This window comes from Psammomys obesus, unplaced genomic scaffold (assembly GCF_907164565.1).
Source record: "Psammomys obesus unplaced genomic scaffold, mPsaObe1.curated_primary_1811, whole genome shotgun sequence".
NCBI classification, from domain to species: Eukaryota; Metazoa; Chordata; class Mammalia; order Rodentia; family Muridae; genus Psammomys; species Psammomys obesus.
This window is the reverse complement of record NW_026585895.1, coordinates 49,575,237-49,595,711: the sequence shown is the minus strand read 5'-3', so window position 1 is coordinate 49,595,711 and position 20,475 is coordinate 49,575,237. Positions and strand designations below refer to the sequence as shown.

Genomic DNA, 20,475 nt, shown 5'->3' with positions numbered 1-20,475 from the left:
ACTGAGGGAAATGCCCAACACTCTGCAGACAGGTGTGTGTGTGTGTGTGTGTGTGTGTGTGTGTGTGTGTGTGTGTGAGAGAGAGAGAGAGAGAGAGAGAGAGAGACAGAGAGACAGAGAGACAGAGACAGAGACACAGAGAGAGGTGCTCAGTAACCCAGGCTGGCTTTAAGCTCTAGGTGGACAAGGATGGCCTTGATCTAATCCTCCTGCCTGCACCTTTCAGTGCTGGAATGACAGGCGTGTGCCACCACCCCTGACTTGAAGCTACGTTTTGACATCTCCCTGTTCCTATGTGTTCAGGGCAATCTACCAAACAGCAAGCCTAGAGACCAAAGGTCATGAAAGTGACAGTGGTGATAATCCCCACCCCCACCACCCCTGCCACCCTTCCCTCTCCCCACCTCACCCCCACCACTACTGCCCATCCCTTTCTTCTGTGAGTGAAGAGGGCCTGAGCGGTTGACACTCAGAGCATCTATCCTCTTGGCATTGAGATTCCCTTCCTGAAACACTGACAGTGCCAATCCCCTGAGGTACCAGTTTGCAGTGAGCTCTTGTAACTGTGGCTGCCGTGTGGGCCAATCCTGCCCCTCTGCCTAGCCTGTTCTGAGCTTGCAGCGGTGAGGACTCTTAATCCATCTGAGGTGCATCACCAAGACTGCAAGTGCTGGCCCTAAGAGCCTCCAGGCCCACTAACTCTCCCAGGTCACTGGAGAGACGAGTAGGGCTCAGGAGACAGCCCTCTTCCTGTTCCTGCCTCATTTATGGATTCTAGGCTCCAGGGCTAGCCATCAAAGTTGCTAGACAATGGACTCCATCCAGCATCCACCAAGAACCTGGGGTCCCTGAAGATTCGGGAGCTACTCTTGTCGTGACCATCTGTCACCACATCAGTCACACTTGACAGTCTCGAGGCATAACTGTGAGAGCTGCCACCAGATCCAGTCCTGGGAACAGGAGGGACAAGACTCTATGCCCTGGACGGGGGGCCTTCTCCAGAGGAGGCAGCCAGGTTGGAGGGAGGGGAAGAGAGAGCTAAGCAGGAAAAAGCTACCTCCACTAGCCTCAGTCTTCTCGCCTCCTGAGCTTGGTTAGACAGTTTAGCAAAATTGGGCTTGAAGAGATCAGGGTCTCTGCGGGGGCAACCCAGGGACAGCTGGTATTCCTGAGGTCCAGGCAATCCCGGCATTTGTGGGAGATGCCTCTGAGTTTAGGGTCTCCAAAAGCCACCTGGCCCTCAGCCTGACTGTGGCTGCCCAGTGTCTGGAGAGGGAAGCTGGGGATGCCACTAGCTAGGGACACCATTAACTTGATATGTCAGAATACCCCCTGACATATTGCCATGAGGTGAGGGGTAGGGAAACTGAGGCACAGTGGGATCTGCCCTCCAGCCCCCTAAGTTGGGGCCACATGCTCTGGCAGCTGGCAGCATTACCCCAGCAGGAAAGAGGAGGGGAGACCTGGCCTGAAGGCACCTGACCCTAGCCTGGGGACGGAAGAAGAGTCAGGTCTCATTTGTCCTGTTTGGTCATGAGGGGCTTTAGAGCAGTCTGTTCACCAACCACGGCACCCCCTCTTCAGCCAGCCAGTGGGTCACAAAAGCAGAAAGTGATAATCCCTGCCTTTCAAGGTGACAGTTTGCAGGGTAGATTAGAGGACTGGAAGCAAGCCAGCGGCCGCAGAACCTCAGGCATCTCCACTGCCATTCTAGCGGGAGCAGGTGCCCTCCTCCACGTTAGGAGGGCGAATAGTGGGGTTATATAATGTTTGGGTATAATCGCTTTCCCAGCCGCTGCCGTGGGGGTGGCGCAGCCTGGATCTCCTCCTAGAGAAGAGACTGGGAGGTGGGGAGGCTGGAAGGTAGAGGCCTCGCTTCTGCTGAGAGCCTGGTTCACTCTCTCCCTTTCTGGGCGTCAGTGCCTCTGACAGACACTGTTGGCTTACTAACCTTGTCCCTGGAGCTCTGTGGTTCTGGCTAGGGCCTCTAGAGGATCCTGTTCCATAGAGCTCAGGAAGGGGACCTGGATACCTGGGCTCCTGCTCTCAGCCCACCCATAGGCTTGTGTGCTAGTCACCTCTCTAGGTAGATACTTGCTGGATGTATGCCAGACAGACCAGGCCATGGATCAGGCTGCCGAGCTCAGGCCAGCCGGGCTTTGTAGGCAGGGCTGAGTGCGGCACCATGAAGGCCATCCGGCATGGGGAGGGAGCAGGACTTCTACCTTAGCAGAGTGGTGGTGGGTCAGGGTGAGTAAGGCCCTGGGGCTTACAGAACTCAGGGGATGCTGAGCACCAAGAGGTGGTGCAAAGTGCATGATGGGGGCTTCTGTGCAGGCAGGCACCCCTCCTGGGCTTCCAGCGTCACCTCATGGGAGTGGCTTCTCCAGCCTCTCATTGACGGGGTGGGGTTTGGTGACAGCCTTTGCAGGGATAACTCAGAGATACTCAGTAGAGACTGGCGCTCTGCCACCAGCCCCTGCAGCTGATGTCAGTGACAGTGACTCCCGCTGGTGCAGTGTTGGGTAGCCTCCCCCACTCGGGAGCTGGGTCCCCTGGGCCTCCTGCAAGGTTCTCTGGGCTTGAGAGGCACCTTCAGGATTTTTCCCCCCTTTGCTTCAGCTTTATTTGTTTTGAGATAGGGTCTCCCTGTGTAGCCCTGGCTGGTCTGGAACTCGCTATATGGAGTCTGGCCCCAGACTCTCAGAGATCTTCCTGCCTCTGCCTCCCAGGATTAAAGGCATGCACCACCATAGCTGGAGTTTTTGTTGCTTCTAAAGAATTGTCATGTGCCTTCAAGTAGAAGGTAGCATTGTAGAGGAGCCAGAAGGATGCTGGGAATGTGGAGGGGAGGTCAGATGGCCAGCAGGCATATGTTGCATGGGTTCTGGGGCCCTGGCTTTAGGTCTAGGGTCATGAGCCAACCTAAAAGTCTTCACATCCTGGCCCTTGGCAGGGAGGCTGGAGATAGCCTCAGACCCAGTGTCCGGTCCCTCAAAGCCCTACTCTGCTTTATTCTGGTGTGTGGCCTGCTAACAGGGTTCATGGCACTCCAGACCATTTGAGACTTGCCAGGACAGAATGGAGGGACCTCTGTGGATCTGGAGACATCCTGTGCTGGGTTGATGTGGGAAAGCAAACCAGCAGGCAGAGAATAGCAGATGCAGGGCAAAGGGTGCCCAGAGCCAAGGCCGGGACTAACTGCAGACAGCTGGGCTGGCCCCATCTATCAAATGGGGTCATTGTCTACCTCTCCTGGCACTGTACCAGCTGTGTCAGGGGGAGTCACAGTGTCACAGGAGGCATCTAGCTCTTGATTCCCAGAATCCTCTACTTTGAAGATGGCAGGTAAATGGAATCTACCTGTGGATAGTGAGGGCGCCATAGGAAAAGTCAGTGACCAGGATTCTCTGAGTATTGGCTTCCTCAGTTCACCTCCCATCCCCATCATAGCACCAGGATGGGCTGAGTGGTCTTCCAGGTTACTTCCTTTCTCACAGCCTCAGTCTCCCGATCTTGGAAATGGGCTTTCTCAATACCTTGCCCGTAAGACTAGTACAATAAAAAACAAATAAAATAAAAAGTGGTAAAGTTTCTGATTTAGACAGTACTGCTGACTAAGGCCAGTTATTCTGTCCATCCAGTGTGGGAGGAATGGTTCTCAGCAGAGAGCACGCCCCGCCTGGGGACGGGGGTGGCCTCGGCTACACACAGGCACCAACATAAAGCCACACATAAACTTCAGTGTGCTGACGGTCACAGTAGGGACTGTTTTACGGGGCTTTGTAGCATTGCCTAACATCAGAGCGTGGATACTGGTGAGTTTTAACTATCAGGCACCAGGGTGGTGATATGGTCTAGCAAAATGGACATGGTAATCACTGTTCTTCATGCACGAGCATTCTGAGAGGTGAAAGCATTTGCTTAGGCTGAGTTAGACTGGGTCATGGCCTCTAGCGGGATGGGTACCGGGACAAGGGCGGACATGGCCAAGTGGACTACACAAGGCCTTCCGAGCCCCCCGTGTGGTCCTAGTGAGTGTTTGCTCTATTCCTTTAGATCGGGGATGGGGTAGGGGTGCCTCAGGAGCCAGCCTCCACTCTGTGTGGTGGCACTGTGCTGCCAGGAGTGAGGCTTCCTGAAGGTAGGTGGGTGACTCCTTTTAACTACTCTGTGAGGAATGTCGGACAGAGAGGCCAAGTGCTCTGTGTGCCACAGACAGGTGACTCCCTGTGTTGCCGCTGATTTCTTGTGTTCATGCGAGGCTCAGACAGGAGTGATCTGCCCACGGTCACACAGCCAATGAGAGGCAGCGCTGTGAGCCCATGCCTGGGACACCTGAGTCCACGTTCCTTGGTAACGTGACACTTACTAATGCCGGGGTCCCTGGGTCGTGGGCCCGGGGCTCATAGCCTTCCTGGGTCTCCGGCGGAGGCTCCTGATGGGTGACCCTCTCTGCCACCTGTTCTGTCGCCTGCAGGTACAAGGGCTTCATTAAGGACTGCCCCAGCGGGCAGCTGGACGCAGCCGGCTTCCAGAAGATCTACAAACAGTTCTTCCCGTTTGGAGACCCCACCAAGTTCGCCACGTTCGTTTTCAACGTCTTCGATGAGAACAAGGTGAGCCGCAGGTTGCTGTGTCTGGCGCAGCCTGAGCCCCGCCGGCGGCTGCATCCTGTAGCAGGAGGCTCAGCAGCCCTCCCAGCCCACCCTCCCCTGCAGGGCTCACCGTTCAGGGCTGAGAGCTCAGGTGTACACGGGCACCGTGACATGCAGAGGCGTGACACTGCCACACACCAGCACAGATGAAGACCTATGCATGCATGTGGCACTCCTACCCACACGTGGCTCGCTCAGTGCTCCATGTTCACATGCACAAATACGCAGGCTTGCACATGCGGATACACAGAGAGCTGCATACCTGTATCAAGGCATGGCGTGCATACGCGTGTACATATCTGTGAGCTTTCTTATGGATGCAAAATACAGAATCCTCAAGGAATAGTAAGATCTTCGCCTGTAACCGGTATTAACGGTGTGGCGACCGCTGGGTGTGGGCTTGGGATTAGCAGACAGCCATCTGTGGGGCTGGCACTCCTTTTTTTGTTTTAGCCCCGTGTCTTAGGTTTTTCTCGCTGCCACAAACACCATGAGCAAAGGCAGCCTGGGGAGAAAGGGTTTGTGTCAGCTTACGGGTCCCAGCCACGTTCCGTGAGGCAAGGCGGGAAGCGGGCGCTGAGGCTGTGGAGGAGTGAAGCTTGTCGGTCAGGGCATGCTCAGCCTGCTAACAGACCACCTGCCCGGGGTGCTCCTCCCCCAGCAATCAAGAAAATGCCCACAGGCCAGTCTGGTCGGAGCATTTTCTCAAGTGAGGTTCCTTCTTCCCAGATGACTCTAGTTTTTGTCTCAAGTTGACACACACACACACACACACACACACACAGTAGCCACCAGGCTGGGGGCTGGAGAGGTGGCTCAGCGTTTAAGAGTGCTGACTGTCCTTCTAGAGGAACCTGGGTTCAATTCCCACCACCCATATGGCAGCTCATGATTGTTTGTAATTCTAGTTCCAGGGCACGTGACACCCTGGAATGCAAGTAAAACACCAATACATATGAAATAAAAATTAAAATAAAATTTAAAAAAACCTAGCCAGGCCACCTAGGCTGGCCTTAGGATTCTCTGTGTGGCGGACGCCGGCCTTAAACCTCTGTCTTCCTGCCTCTGCCTTTCAAAGTGCTAGAATTGCAGTCATTTGCACCATTCCCTGTGGTATGTGCTTGGAATGTCCCCATCTCACAGATGAGGAAACAGGCTTAGAGGGTGGCTTTTGTGCCTGGCTCTTTTACTGAGTAACACTGAGCCCGAGTTTTCAATACTGTGTGTACCGGCTTCTCATTGGCCCTGTTGTCTACTCTCACTCTCCCAGCTTTGCCTCCTCCCCTCCCCTCCTCTTTCCCCTCATCCCTTCCTTCCTGTCTTCCGTCCATCAGCCTCTGCCTGCCACTGCCCACCATCAGCCTGTGAGGTCTGTGCTGACCACAGGCATTCCCTTTGTCTCCCCCAGGATGGCAGGATCGAGTTCTCTGAATTCATCCAGGCGCTGTCGGTGACCTCAAGGGGAACCCTGGATGAGAAGCTGCGGTGTAAGTCTCCCATTCCCCACCAGGCTAGAAGGGTGCAGCCCCAGCCCTTGCCAGGAGGAGGCGCCAGACACCTGCAGCGGTGCCCCAGATGGTGTCCTGCTCTGGGAGGTCAGGGCATTCCCAGAGGCCTGGGCCCTGGGCCCTGGGCCCTGGGCAGGTGGACCCAACATGGCCAAGTAAGCAGGCCACCTGTCCAGGCCAGAGCGAGAAGACACCCTGCCCTTCCAGGACAGAGAAAGGTCCCAGAGGGAGGAATTGGTTTTTGTGAGGCTGAGTCCACAGCCATGCTGGGGGGACAGGCCGCAGGGTCTGGGGTGTGGTGGGAACAAGAGTGACATTCAGGCAGATAGAATGCTGGGACAGCAGACCCTGTGGGTGGTATGTCACAGAAGCCAAGTCCCTGCTGGACCCAGGTCTTCAGCTGTATTGACGTTTCTCATTGACTTTCTCCATGTACAAACATCAGTTGAAAGGTGCCACCTCAAATCAGGGTCTACCCAGAGCTAAGGAGGATGGGGCCTTGCTTGGAGTGCCTGTCAGTCTGTCACAGTGACGCAGTTCCCACACCCCCTAATGCTGGAGGGGAGGCAGGGAGAAGGAGGTGCCGGCTGAGACAGCAGAGGAGGAACTCATCCCGAGAGAGAGCCGGGGAGCCCAGAGGGGGACTGTTGTGGCAGAAGGGGCTCCAGGCTGGGACCGTATGTGAGAGGCTGTGGCCGGAAGCTGGGAGGAGCCACAGTCAAGGACATGCATGACACACGGTAGTGTCAGGGAATTTTCTAGAAGAAAAGGGGCATTCGGGCAGGATGCCCTGCTTGGCAGGTGCTGCTCCTTTCTGCAGCGGCTTCTGTGTTTAGAAACAGGACAGGATTTTCCTCACATGCACGTTGTATTTCCTCCTTTGGCCCACTGTGAGAGGGGCCACCTGAAGATGAACGGTCAGGCCCAGGGGAAGGTTTGTGAGGGGCTCTTTTGCCCCATGGTGGTTTCATGATCCGGTACAAGGACCGGGCTGCCTGGTCCAGTGGCTCCCAACTTGCCCCTCTCCAGGAACTAAACCTCGTCATAGACAACCCCAGCCACTGTCTCCGTCCCTGGAGACCGATACCTGAATGCTTTAAGATGTGTTATTATTGTTATGATCTGTGCCGTGTTGGAGAGAACCTGGGAGCCTGCCCGTGCCAGGCAGGTGCTCTGCCACGGAACTGCAGCCTCAGTCCTTGTTTCCTTCAGGTTCTCACTCTGTAGCCCAGGATGTTCTTGAACCCCTGATCCCTCTGCCTCCACCTCCAGAACGCTCAGATTAGACACCTGAACCACTGCGTCTGGTTCCTCAATTTGTGTTCATTTTATCTTTTTGTTGCTGTTTGTTTTGTTTTGTTTTGTTTTGTTTTGTTTTTCAAGACAGGGTTTCACTGTGTAGCCCTGGCTGCTCTGGAACGCCCTTGGTAGAGCAGCTTGGCCTCAGGCTCAGAGGCCTGCCTGCTGCCGCCTCCAAAGTGCTGGGATTACAGGCGTGCACCACCACTCCGAGCTTGTTTACCTTGTCTTTAACTCTGGCTGCCCTGGTGTACGAACATACATTCCTATCAGTCTATATTGGCACGATGGTCTGATCTCAGGCTCTGTGTTGCATCACGGGGAGGCGGAGGGAGGAGTTTGCTGTTGCCCTGGGCCGGGGTGACCCCCACCTGTCTGCTTGATCACAGGGGCCTTCAAGCTCTACGACTTGGATAATGATGGCTACATCACCAGAAACGAGATGCTGGACATAGTGGATGCCATTTACCAGATGGTGGTGAGTCCCGGGAGGGTCGGGGTGGTGGGGAGGCCGCCTGCAAGGCCCAGGGGAAACTGAGTCACTCTTCTCTCTCTGGATGCTACAGGCCAACAAGTACTGCCACTGACATCCTCAGCTGGGGTCAGGCAGGAACAAGGCGGGTAGTGGGGCCAGTGGCAAGGCTGGAGAGTGAGAGGGAGGAATAGTCCTCGTTGACACAAGCTTAGGGTTTCAAGTCAAGGGCTTGATTATGAGCTCAAAGGCCAAAGTGCTGGCCCAGTGCCCTGGTGGCTGGGCAAGGGCTTAGCTTAGCTGTGAGCCCAAGGCTGACACACTGGCCCTTGGCCTTGGCAGGGGAACACCGTGGAGCTCCCGGAAGAAGAGAACACACCAGAGAAGAGGGTGGACCGGATCTTCGCCATGATGGACAAGGTGAGGTGGGGCACGGGCCTGGACCTGGCCTGCTTTGCCTTGGGGCACTGGTTCAGGCGTCAGCTTGGCTCGCAGCTGGCAGCCATTCAGACTTTTCAGTGAGTTTCCCATGAAGGTTCCTTGTAATTAACCAGGGCCCTCTGTTTTTCTGTCCTGCAGAACCCTGACTCCTCACGGGAATGGCCCCAAGTGTGTAAAAATGACCCTTACAGTGAAAAGGAAGCAGATTGTTCTTTTGGGTTGTGGCCTCCGAGGCATAGTTTCCAGGGAATCTGTGATGTTGTTTTGGGGTGTAGCTCAGTGGTAGAGGGCCTGCCATGTGCAAGGCCCTGAGTACCACCCCAGCACCCCACAAACATGGTGGGCATGACCATCTGCCTAAGCTGACTCTTTGCTACAGGCAGTATCTGTGTGACAAGGTCCTGGGTGCCACTGGTACTGATGGTCATCTTAGGTTCTGGGCAATAAGACGACCCTCTAACTCCCTTCCTTTGTGTTCATAGATCTGCTGCATTTCAGCCAGAGACCCGGGTGGAGAAACCTCTTTCTCTTGGGTGTATATGTCTCTGTTATATACACTGTGTGCTCTTGTGCATGCGTGTTTTTATGTGTGTGCACGTGTGTGTGTGTGTGTGTGTGTGTGTGTGTGTGTGTGTGTGTGTGTAGGCTGGAAGATGACTGCAGTCATCTTCTATTGCTCTTTTCTAAGACAGTTTCTCCCTGAAGCTGGAACTCACTGATTCAGCTAGACCGGCTGGCCCGTGAGCCTCAGGGATCTTCCTGCGTCATCTTTGGCCACTGCGCTAGGGTTCCAGGCACGCACCTGTGCTCGGCTTGTGTGTGGATGCTGGGGCTCACGCTCAGGTCTTCATGCTTGCACAGTTAGCACTTTGCCCAGCAGGCCGTGTCTCCCCATGCCCTTTTTCTCTTTTCTGCAGAACTCTGTGGTTCCTTGATTATGATGGCCTTCCTGTTTTTCCCGTGCTGCTGAGGGTCACACCAGGGCCTTGTGCAAGTACAAAGCCTGTGTCCTACTTAGGCTATACCCCAACCAGAAACTTTTTTTTCCTCCAAACTAAAATAACTTTGATTTACATGGAAATTTGAAACCGTGGGGGTGACGAAACAACCGCCCCAGCCTCCAGGAGAATACAAATCCCCAGGCTTCCCATCACCAGGGCTGCCCTGAGAGCAGGGAGCTCTTAATTAGGAAGGGAGATTAGCACTTGGGAGGGGTGGAACTGGGCTCCTGCTGTCCTCGGAAAGTTTCCAGAAGGAGTGCAGAAAGCAGCGGCAGCCCTCTTGTGGTGGGACCCCAATTGATTTTGCTGAGGCCATGCACCTGGCAGGCACCCCATACCTTGCAGCAGTCAAGGCCTTGAATTCACAGGGCTGTGGTTGTGGGGTCCCTGGGTTGGTGACCCTAGGCCAGTCCCCTTGCCAGACCGCAGGGGACAGATGCAGCTCCTTCCTCCTTCGTAGGGTGACCCTGAGGACCTTGGGGGGCATGGGGCATCTCTGCTATAGGCTCTTAGCCATCACAACATTGGCCTTGCCTGGGTGGTGATGCCCCATGTTGCCTTCCCTGATACTGGAACAGTGCCTGATACCCAAGTTCTAATTAGGCTCCTTCTCGGCACTCCTGAGACTTGATGTGACCTGCTCCAGGGGTGGCTTTCAGAGGAACCCCAGGGAGCCACATGGAACATTAACCCTAAGGGTGACCACCATTTAGGTGCCCTGCGTACGGGATGGCGTGCGTGCACACTCAGGCAGGTATATGGGTAGGCGAGGAGTCGACCTCGGGTACCCTTCATCGGAAGCTGACCCACCAGGCTCTCTCACCAGTACTTGGGATTCACTGATCTGGCTAAGGCTGGCTGGCAGTAAGCCACAAGGCTCATCCTGTCTCCACCTCCCCTGAGGTTACAGCTCTGTGCCACCACGCATGGCATTTTGGCATGGTTCCTGGGGATCAAACTCACATCCTTGTGCTTGTATGGCAAACCTCTGCCCCTAGCACTAGGATTTTTTTTAAAAAATTCCAGTTTGAGCTGAGAACGGAGATAGGATCTCCACAAGCACTCTGCCGCTGACCTCCCCGCCCCTCCCAGCTCTTTCTGTATGTTCCAGGGTCTGTAAGCCACCCAGTCTGGCCTTGAACTCAGCGTATAGCCCAGGACTTGAAGTCATGAGCCTCCGGCTTCAGCCCTCCGATTGGCTGAGATTATAGCCTGCGGCACTGAGCCCAACTCATTTTGGAAAAATAATGGTAATAAAAATACCGAGTGGGGTATGAGCCAGTCCAGTCACTTTGGCTGATAGGAAGCCCAGAACTACAGGCGTCTCTAGGTTGACACGTTCCCCAGACCTGACACCATGCCTCTCCCTGGTTCCCAGATGGGGAAGCAGAGACTGGGGAAGGTGGCTCAAGAGTGCCAGCTGTCTGATGCAGTGTCTTGCCACCTCTGAAGACCCCACTAGACTCAGGAAGTTCTGTTGAGACCAGCCATGGGCAGGCTTGAGACCCCTGTCCCTGAAGGCAGATTGCCACCTTCAGCCGCCTCTCTGTTTGCAGAATGCTGATGGGAAGCTGACGCTCCAGGAGTTCCAGGAAGGCTCCAAGGCCGACCCCTCCATTGTGCAGGCACTGTCCCTCTACGACGGACTGGTATAGTCCAGGCCCAGAGCTGTGGTGAGTTGGAAGGGTCCTGAGGCAGGGTTGGGAGTGACAACCCATCCTCAGGACAGGCCCCTGATTCTCTGTGTCTTCTGGGTTCTTGAGGCTCTGCCCATGTGGAGCCCGGGGCAGGGTCTTCAAGTCAGCCACAGCCCTGTGGTGTTTTATTGTGTTTATAAGCCCAAATCCAGTCTCTGGTTAGCTTGAAAATAAGTTTTCCTGGGTTGAAGACTAGGCAGTCTGGGGCACGGGCCTGAGAGACAGGAGGCCCTGTTCCCTTTCCAGCTCAAAGGTCTGACCTCCATTTTGAAGCATCTGTTGATATTACTTAAAGAAAAGATTTATTTGTGTGTGTTTGTGTGTATGCATGTGGGTGCATGTACCTGTGGAGGCCAGCAGAGGGCATCATCAGGTCTACTGGAGCTGAGGCTACAGACCACTGTGAGCCCCAATGTGGACCGGGATGTGTAGACTGGGAACTGAACTTGAGTCCTCTGGAAGAGCAGCCAGCACTCTGAGCCACCGAGTCATCTACCTAGCCCTTCTATTAATATTAATAACACAGAAATGCTTTCATATTGACAAGACATTAGAATCAATCTTTACAAAGAAAATGTCATTAAAAATAAATATGATAAATTAAAAGTTTACTTCCTCCCCCTGAGGGGGGAGCAGCCTTACCAGAGGTAGACAGTGCAGCCAGTCCTGATGAGACCTGATAGGCTAGGGTCAGATGGAAGGGGAGGAGGACCTCCCCTATCAGTGGACTAGGGGAGGGGCATGGGAGGAGGACATGGAGGAAGGGTGGGATTGGGAGGGGATGAGGGAGGGGGCTACAGCAGGGATACAAAATGAATAAATTGTAATTAATAAAAATTTTTAAAAGTTTACTTCCAAAACTTTCCCATCTGACCTACACATAGTCACAGTGGCCAGAACCTTTTTTTTTTTTTTTTTTTTTTTTTGAGATAATGTATCTCTGTGTAGCCCTGGCTGTTCTGAAACTCACTCTGTAGACCAGACTGGCTTCCAACTCAGAGAAATCCACCTGCCTCTGCCTACCAAGCGCTGAGGTTAAAGACATGTGCCACCACCCCCTGGCCTTTATTTATTTGTTTGTTTGTTGTGTGTTTGCTCATGCCATGACACACCTATGGAAGTCAGAGGACAATCTGCTGTGCTCCCGCCACCTTCCCTGCTCTGAGCCTAGCGGATGTGCCCCACACTGCAGGGAGGTTGCCTCTGACTCTGGCTTGCTGACCTTGAAGTCAGACTTTAGCCAGGCACTGGCTTCTTTCTCTTTATCGCTTTCCAAAATGAGTTGGTTTCGTGTGCGTGCCTGTGTGTTTGTGTGAGGAGACTGGAGGCTGGCATCCGGAATCTTCCTCTGAGCTCCACATTCCTCACTGAACCTGGAGCTCATCAGTTAGGCTAGACCAGCTGGCCAGCAAGCCACAGGCATCTGCTCATCTCCAGTTCCCCGGTGCCCACATGCTGCCAAGCGCAGAGCCCACCACATGGGTGCTGGGCATCAGACCTGGATAGAGCCTTATACTTCCTTGACAGGTACTTTGCCAAAGGAGCTATTTCTCAAGCCCTGAATTAACTGTATTCCTGACATGCTTCAAAGGTAACCAGTGGCTTAAGAAAAATCCGTCATTATGAAATGGATTTAAATGTATCCATGGGCTCTAGATTTCCAGCTTTTCAGCAGCAGATGTAACTCTGTGTCCATCATTCTTGAGGAGTTACATTTCAGCCAGAGCTTCCTGGAGGGTGTGTAGTCTCACGCTTGCTCTCTCTGCTTCTCTGAGGAGGCTGAGGGATGAGGATTAGCCTGGAGTTCCAATTTAAGGCCAGCCTGAGCTACGTGAGAGTGTCAGGCCAGCCTGGGCAACAGTATAAGATTGTGTTTCAAAGCAACAAGTTTCTGGAGTCAATAAAAGATGCATAGTGCTTGAGTGTAGCAAGAATAAGAATGCAAATCAGAAAGGTTTGCAGATCACAGAGGCTTGATGGGAAGGGCAGGCAAGACTCCACAATGGTCTTGTGGAGTCCCACCCACTTCCTCCCTTTACTCCTGACCTCTGTCTTGCCTGGTCTCCACTGTCTTAGGGTTACTGTTCCTGTGATGAATGCCATGACCAGCTTGGAAAGGAAAGGGTTTACTTGGCTTATACTTCCACATCACAGTTTGTCATTGAAGAAACTCAGGTCAGGAACTCAAGCAGGGCAGGAACTTGGAGGCAGGAGCTGATGCAGGGGCCCTGGAGGAGTCCTGTTCGCTGGCTTGATCCTCCTGGCTTGCTCAGCCTGCCTTCTTACAGCACCCAGGACCACCAGCCCAGGGATGGGCACCATCAATCACTAATCACAAAAATGCCGACAGTCTGATCTTATGGAGGCATTGTCTTAACTGAAGCTCTAGCTTCTGACCACTCTAGCTTGTGTCAAGTTGACATAAAACTACTCTGTACACTCCTCTGGGGACTTCCTTCTAGGGACACCACTGAATGCCTCCTTTCTGTAGGTTTTCCTTTCCTAAGAGAGAAACCAAACTGGTCCCTGATCCTCCCAGATCATGAAGCCCACTGCACTGGGGCAGATTTCTGCGGCTGTCCAATCAAAGGTGTCCAGGACACCCCATATTCCATATTAACATGGCTGAGAGGCTGGCTGGTTCCAGGGAAGGTCCAGTGGACTCAAAGATGGAACCCCATATGTTTTTTTTTTCTTTTCTTTTCTTTTTTTTTTTTTTTTAATAAGAGAATTCCAGAGGGAAACACAGTACAAAAGCAACCATTTTAAAGTGGACAGTTTAGCCAGGCTCGGGGGTGCAGGGCCCGTTGTCTCCTTGTCATGTCCCTGTTGTCCTGTCATTCCTGTCATCTCCATCATCCCTGTTGTCCCCATCATCATCATCCGCATTGTCACCATTATTCCTGTCATCCTCATCATCACCATCATCCCTGTCACCCCTATTGGCTCCGTTGTCACCATCACCCCAGCTGTTCAGAGACCGAATGAAGCAGGAGTTCAAGTCTCAAGTTCAAGGCCTGCCTGGACAATTGGATGACACACTTGGTCTTAACATGAAAACCACATCGATGGTGCCGTAGTGGTATGGGAGCACTTGCCTGGCACATGAGGGGCTCTGATTGTAATCCCCAGAGTGTGAGTGTACTGAGCATGTGCTTGAACTGAGCCTAGGCTTCAGCTAGGTTTCATGAGTTTTTACCCGTCTCCCCCCACATGCGTGCTCGCACACACACACACACATGCACACACACATACACGCGCACACAATTCAGTGGTATCTAGTGTAATCATAGCGTTATGCAACTGCCACCTCCTCCCAGTTCTAACAGACTGCCATTCCCTGAAGTCAGGCTCCACACCTCGCTTCTCCCCGCCAGCCATTCTGCTCTCTCTTTGGACTTGCCTGTTTCTGAGTGGCCTTTTGAGTCTGGCTTTTTCCCCTTAGCACTCTTCTCAGCTCTGTCCATGTCATAGTGCACATTACAGTTTTAGTCCAGAATGTCTATTTTGTTTGTTTATTTGTTTGAGACAAGGGTCTTACTGTACTCTTCTGCGAAGCCATATCCTCAGCCCTGTGTGTATATCTTTGTGCCACTGGCGAGTGCGCGCATGTGCACGCACACACACACACACACACACACACACACACACACACACACACATACACACCTCTCAGCTTAAAGGGGATAGGAAATAGTCTTTTCTAGAACCAAAAATGTGAGACAGCACGGCCCAGGAACACGGAGGTAGGTTACTCCAGGTCCTGACTGGGAACCAGTTTTATCAAGTTTTCTAAGTGTCCTGACAAAGCCATAAATCAAAGCCATTTTTAAAATACCTTGAGGCGCACATCGCTGGCACAGGCAGGTAGGCCTCAGGCGCTGTTTTCTGCCATTTTCCACACCCACTGTCAGGGCGCAAGGACTCCAACTTCCCCCGCTCTTGTTGAATGTGTACTGGCTGTCCTCAAAGGCCCAAGAGGCGTGTATCCACACCGTGGTGGGTCTGAGTGACTGCATCGCACACGCGGATTTTAATGGTTGTAAATATTTCATCCTGTTTATCCAATCAGTCCCTGATAGTGGACGCTAGTGCCATGGTGAGCATTTTATTCGTTTCCTAGGGTCAGATACGAGGAATCCTGTGGGTGGGTCAAGGGTCATGCACATGGTTCAGGATTTCCAGCCCAGATGTGCCCACTAGTGCCCTCTAGTGGCTGCTACTTTCTCGTGTTTGTGACCCCTTTGAGAAAATTCCACACATCTCTTGTTCTGTAAGTTTAGGAAATAAACATGAAATCAAAGATTTACTGCTAATAAATCATGAAGAAATTTATTTTAAAAGCAATTTTTGTTACGCATATGATTTTATCATTTTTATCTTTTTTTTTTTCTGTAATTAAACCACGGTGTTTCTCTAGGAACAGAAAAATGATTGCCGTAAACAGAAACAAAAACAAACAAACAAACAAACAAAAAAAACCACTGCAATTCATAACACACGAGTCTCAGACCTGATGCTGCTCCAGGCCGCGTTGGTGTGTGCTGTGATGGAGTGAGAAGGGTGTGTGCTCTGAATCAAGGTGGCAGTCAAGTTGGGAGATGCCGTCTGTGAGTGCCACCGGAAACACCACCTCAGACTCGTGGCACCATTAGTTTTGAATTAATTATTGGTTGCGGCACATGCAGGGATCTTCCGGTAAGCGGATACTAAAGATGGGCAAGGTTTCTTGGTGCTACCACATTTAGTCATCCAAACCCAAACGAACTTGCAGCCTGATGTTCAGAACCTGAGCCCCCAGCGACCGTCCCTTGCTGTAGCTACTAACACATCCTCTGTCTTGCAGATGTGTGGGAACCACTAGCCTCTTCCTGTGCCATGAGACCACCGCAGCCTGACACCACCCCTGTGCCCACCCAGCCTTCCTCATCCACACACAGCCGGCCACCCCGGAGCCTCCAGGCCCTGGTTCTCTTCTCCCCTGCCCCTGCATCCACCTGCCGCCTGAAGCCACTGGTTCCAACTGTCAACAACCTCCGCTTGTCCGAAACAACGACAAACCGACACGGAAAAGGCTCCGGCCCTCTGCAAAACTAAGGACTTGGCTGTCTCCTTGGGGCAGCCACTCCGTTCCTCCTGCTCCCCCGCGCTCGCGTGCTTCCCTTTTTTTATTTCAAACGGACACTGTAAAAGAAAACAAACAAACTACCTTCTGTTCTAGAAGATACTGACCATCAGGAGAAGGCCTCTGTGTCTCAGAGAACTCCGGCTCTGTCTGGTCCCCTGCAGTGGTGGCTGGGGGCCAGGGCTGCCTGGCAAAGGCTCTCTTAGCTCAGCCCTGAGCAGCAAGGCCTCTGGCAGGCAAGGATGGTTAGCGGTGATGGCTCATGTGAAAACAGTATTGTGCATTTTCTGGGGAAAGTGAGGATTTTTTTTTAATATATATATATACTCATATATAATCGATACCTTTTATTTATTGGTTGTTAACTATTGCTGCTACCTTGTGTGTCTGAAACACCCAGGATGCTGGGCCTCCGTTTACATGTGCACGCCCTCACCTACCTGCCTGCTTCACTTGGGAGGATGGTGGCCTGCAGCGGCCAAGAAGCCAAAAATCATTTCCTCTTTTTTGTTTTTTATTTTTCAGATACTGTGCTCCATTTTTGGAGAGGTGAAGGTGGGCATTCCTAAATGGCTAATGTACTGTTCCCCCAGCTTCTGCCCTTGAGTCCCCTCCCCTCTCCTCTGCTCTCCTTGGAATCCATAACACTTTTTTCAAGGACAAAAATGGAACTTTCTTTTCTTTCTTTTTTTAATTTTGCAACTTTTGCTTTGACATTCACAGCAGAGAGAAAATGGAGGGCCTTGTTCTGGGAGTGGAAGCTGGAGAGGGCATCAGGCACATAGTGTGGAGAGTATGAAGTGAGCTTCTCTGCAAGGCGCTGGCAGGGCTAACGCTGCCTCTGCCTCCTTGATGCTGAGGGGGTGGGTATGGCATGTGAACCCCTCTGCTTTCCTGCCTCTGTCTGCCTTTTGCAGCAGGCTTCTTCCTTTGCTAGGAGTCTAGGAAGGAAGGGATGGGAGGGTGGGATCAGGCCATGCTGCTGAGGAAGGGCTCTGCTCCTCAGGGCTAAGGCCAGAGCAAGGGATGGCTCTTGATCTGTCACCAGGAACACCATGCAACCATGGACTAGGAGCAAGGAGCCCAAGGTTGGGCTGCATGGGGATTTTGTAGTCCTAGCTTCCCAGGCAGCAGGGCTGGGAGGCTGGGGGATGGTTGGCCTTGCTGATGATGTCTGGTTCTCAGTCTGGGAGCCAGGGTTCCTGCACTTGTGATGCTGTTCCGTGGCTGTTTTCTGGGCCCTGGAGGGTGCAGGATTGTATGAGTGACAGTGCAGCCCTGGTGTGGCCTCTGGACACAGCCTCGGCTGTGGAAGTGCTGGGTCTGGCCCAGAGGTCCCCCCCCCCTTAGCCCCTCTTTAGGATTCTCTGGACTCTTGAGTTCCTCTGGGCTCATCCCCATCCTGGGCAGCTCTTCCAGGTGAGACACGGCCTCCCAACTGCAGAGAGGCAGGCCTGACCCCACATTTCTTGCTTCTAGTTTGTACAGCCTCTCTGCCCATCACTGAGAGGGGAAAATGGCCCCTGGATTTTCTTCTGCTCTGATTTCCCTGTAATCTCCACCACACTTCTGGGAGGCCAAAATCTCCTTGCTAATGGCCCAAGGGTGAGCAGCTGCTGTCAGCGGAAGGGAGGATGTCCTGCCTGTCCATTCCTGCAAGGGGGGATGCTTAGCCAGTCCACGTATACACCCTCTTCATGGGCATACGCTTTGATCATGCTGTGCCCACTGGCAGCCCACCAGATCCCACGGGTTCCAGCTACCCAGCCAATTTTCTCTGAGGCCTCTTTGGTCAGCTTCCTGCTTGGCCCCTGACAGGGCCTCTAGGACATAGAATAGATGTGGTGACTTAGGTTGAGAGGTGAGAGTGGGCCTTTCTCTGGTCTCTGGAGCCTCAGTTGCCCTCTCTGTCAGTAGCATGTTTGGTATCATTATGACCCAATGGATTCTTAGCTGAGGACCGCTGAGGGTTAAGCATGGGGCCCCTCAGCTTAAGTGTTCACCGAGTGTCTGCAGGTCCAGGCTTCCTCTCAGCATCTTGGCTTTTGATCAAGTGTGGCTTTTGGTCTTAACAGTTTATGTTCTTGGGCCCAAGCCTTGGATACTGAGATAGCCCTGGGCTGCCTTTTTCCTGGCAGGGTGCCGGACACCATTTTCATTCAAGGATGCGTGCTGGTTGACTTCTGTCTCTCCTTCACCAGCAGTTAGCTGAGGCACACAGCACGCCCAGAATTTGAGGCCAGGCATCCTTCTCGCAGCCCCGAGGGCCTCTCTCTACCCACCTGATGCTGCTTTCTTTAGGGGTGTGGTCCAGCCTGTGAGAACAGGCTCCGGTCCCTCGGCAGACCCTTTTTTCTAGGGCTAGGGATGCTGTGAGCCCTCCTCTTCTTCCTAGCATCTGCTCCCAACTTTGTGTCAGTGGTGACTTAGGAGAGCATCACGACTTTGTGATATCTAGCCAGGTTTAAAATAACAAGGCAAATGTATGCGGCATTGACATTTCTTTCTTTAAATGCTCTGCACTTTGCTAGTTGATTTCTTAGGAAGATGCATTTGGGCTTTTGGGACATTGTCTTTTCCAGGGGATGGTGGAGCGTGGGGTGCCTGTGGATCTCAGGCCTCTCTCCAGAGAAAGCCCCCACTGCTGGCCAAGAGAAAGATTCTTCCCAGTGTTTCCGCATTTACGTGATCCAAGGATGCATGGGGACGCCCCCTGGTGGTGATGAGCCGCAGCAGCACCTGCAGCTGCAGTGGTCCAGTAAGTGGTGAGGCTTGAGGTGGGAAGGCCGAGGGGCGTTGTGATTCCAGAGGCCCTGGACCCCTGCCCCACATATCTGGCAGCATGTCTCCCACATGCCCCTCTGCTAGGTCATCTGGGACTGGCAAGGTAGTTGGCATAAGGGCGCAGTGGGAAGCTTTGCCCTCCCAACTTTAATTTTTTAAAAAATATCTGCAGAATAAATCCAATGGTTAATTTTTGAATGAATAAAAGGCTTTTGTTGAATAAACAGTTGGTTCCATCTTCTGTCTTGGCATCAGTTCAGGTTTTGTCTGCTTCCGCGGGTGGGGGCCACGCCTTCACCACTTCATTCCTGGACCAAGTCTCCAAATTCCTTTGGGACTCTGGAGGCGTCACCTTACTTATTGGATCTCCATGCCTCAGGAGGAGCTCAGCCGCCTTGCAGGGGTGACAGGCCATCTTGGCTTGAGTTGGTAACCCTTGTGAGTCCTGCAGCTCCTGAAGGGTTTTAGGTAACTTAAAACCCAAATCCAAGAAAAGTGATATTCTGGCTGTGGTTGTCTGCATCCTTCCCTGCTTGCGTTCTCAGTGTCCTCGGAGTCTCTTTTTGGGGTGCTGTCCTGTCTGTGTCTTGGGGGAGAAAGGCAGGCCCTGACCTGGTGGTGCAGGCCAAGGGTAATGGGCTTCATCGCATGTCCAGGCCTCCTCCCTGCTCCCGCTGTATGTCGTCTGTGTCTGGCCAATTAAACACGCTTCCTGGACCTCCCTGCCTCCCTGTGTGGGCCTGGTGCTTTGTCTGTTTCTGTGTTTTCGTCTGCTTTAGAGTTCTTCCTCCCAGGGTAGTCTGGCTCTCACTTTGGGTCTGCCCATGGTACCCAAGAGAAAACCTATGCAAGGCAAGCCCGGGTGACCGGGGACCAGCAGGTGAGCTGGCCCCAGCCGTTCGCCCTGAAGCTCTGCCTCCCACGTATCCCATCTATTGGGTTGTCTAGGAGCCACACAGGGAGCCACACACACTGCTTTACAAGTGTTTAAACACACCCAGCCGAGGCCAGTGGGTCTCAAAGTCAGATGTCAGAAGCTCTACCAGCTAAGCAGGGTATCAACTCCCCAACAGAGCTGCTCTGCATCCACCTCTCCTCTCCCAGCTCTCAACAGCTGGACCAGGGGGAAGCTGCACCCCTCCCTATAGCCCAACAGGACACCCTATGGGATGTCACCTGGCCAGAGCTTCTCAAAGTGTGGTCCCCCAGCTGTGTCAGCGTAACCTGGCAACTTCATAGGAATGTGGATTTCTCAGACCTGCCTTTCTCAGGGACCCTCAGCAGTGACAACAGGAGTTGTGGTGGACTGTCTAGAGCCCCTCTGTTGTGCTAGTGGGCAGACTGTGTGTGGCAGGATTTAATAAGAGCATGCATATAAAAGGCGGATGGCTTCTGCTGCAGAGAGCTGGCTACTAAGGAGGGTCTCAGTCCTCAGGAACTGCCCCTAGGTGCCAGTTGGAGGTCATCTACCTATCCATTTAGTATTGCTT

At 53.1% G+C, this 20,475-nt stretch overlaps 1 protein-coding gene across 1 annotated transcript in view; it reads left to right on the top strand.

Moving 5' to 3' along the window:
- Ncs1 (neuronal calcium sensor 1) overlaps positions 1-19,706 on the top strand; it is a 48,600-nt gene extending 28,894 nt beyond the window's left edge. Inside the window, exons 3-8 of the mRNA XM_055600662.1 lie at positions 4,481-4,619; positions 6,067-6,145; positions 7,855-7,943; positions 8,280-8,357; positions 10,936-11,052; positions 15,923-19,706. Of these exons, the coding sequence (XP_055456637.1) occupies positions 4,481-4,619; positions 6,067-6,145; positions 7,855-7,943; positions 8,280-8,357; positions 10,936-11,034 (484 nt within the window). The 3' untranslated portion in view covers positions 11,035-11,052; positions 15,923-19,706. The remainder of the gene's footprint in view (positions 1-4,480; positions 4,620-6,066; positions 6,146-7,854; positions 7,944-8,279; positions 8,358-10,935; positions 11,053-15,922) is intronic.
- The last annotated feature ends 769 nt before the right edge of the window (positions 19,707-20,475 follow it).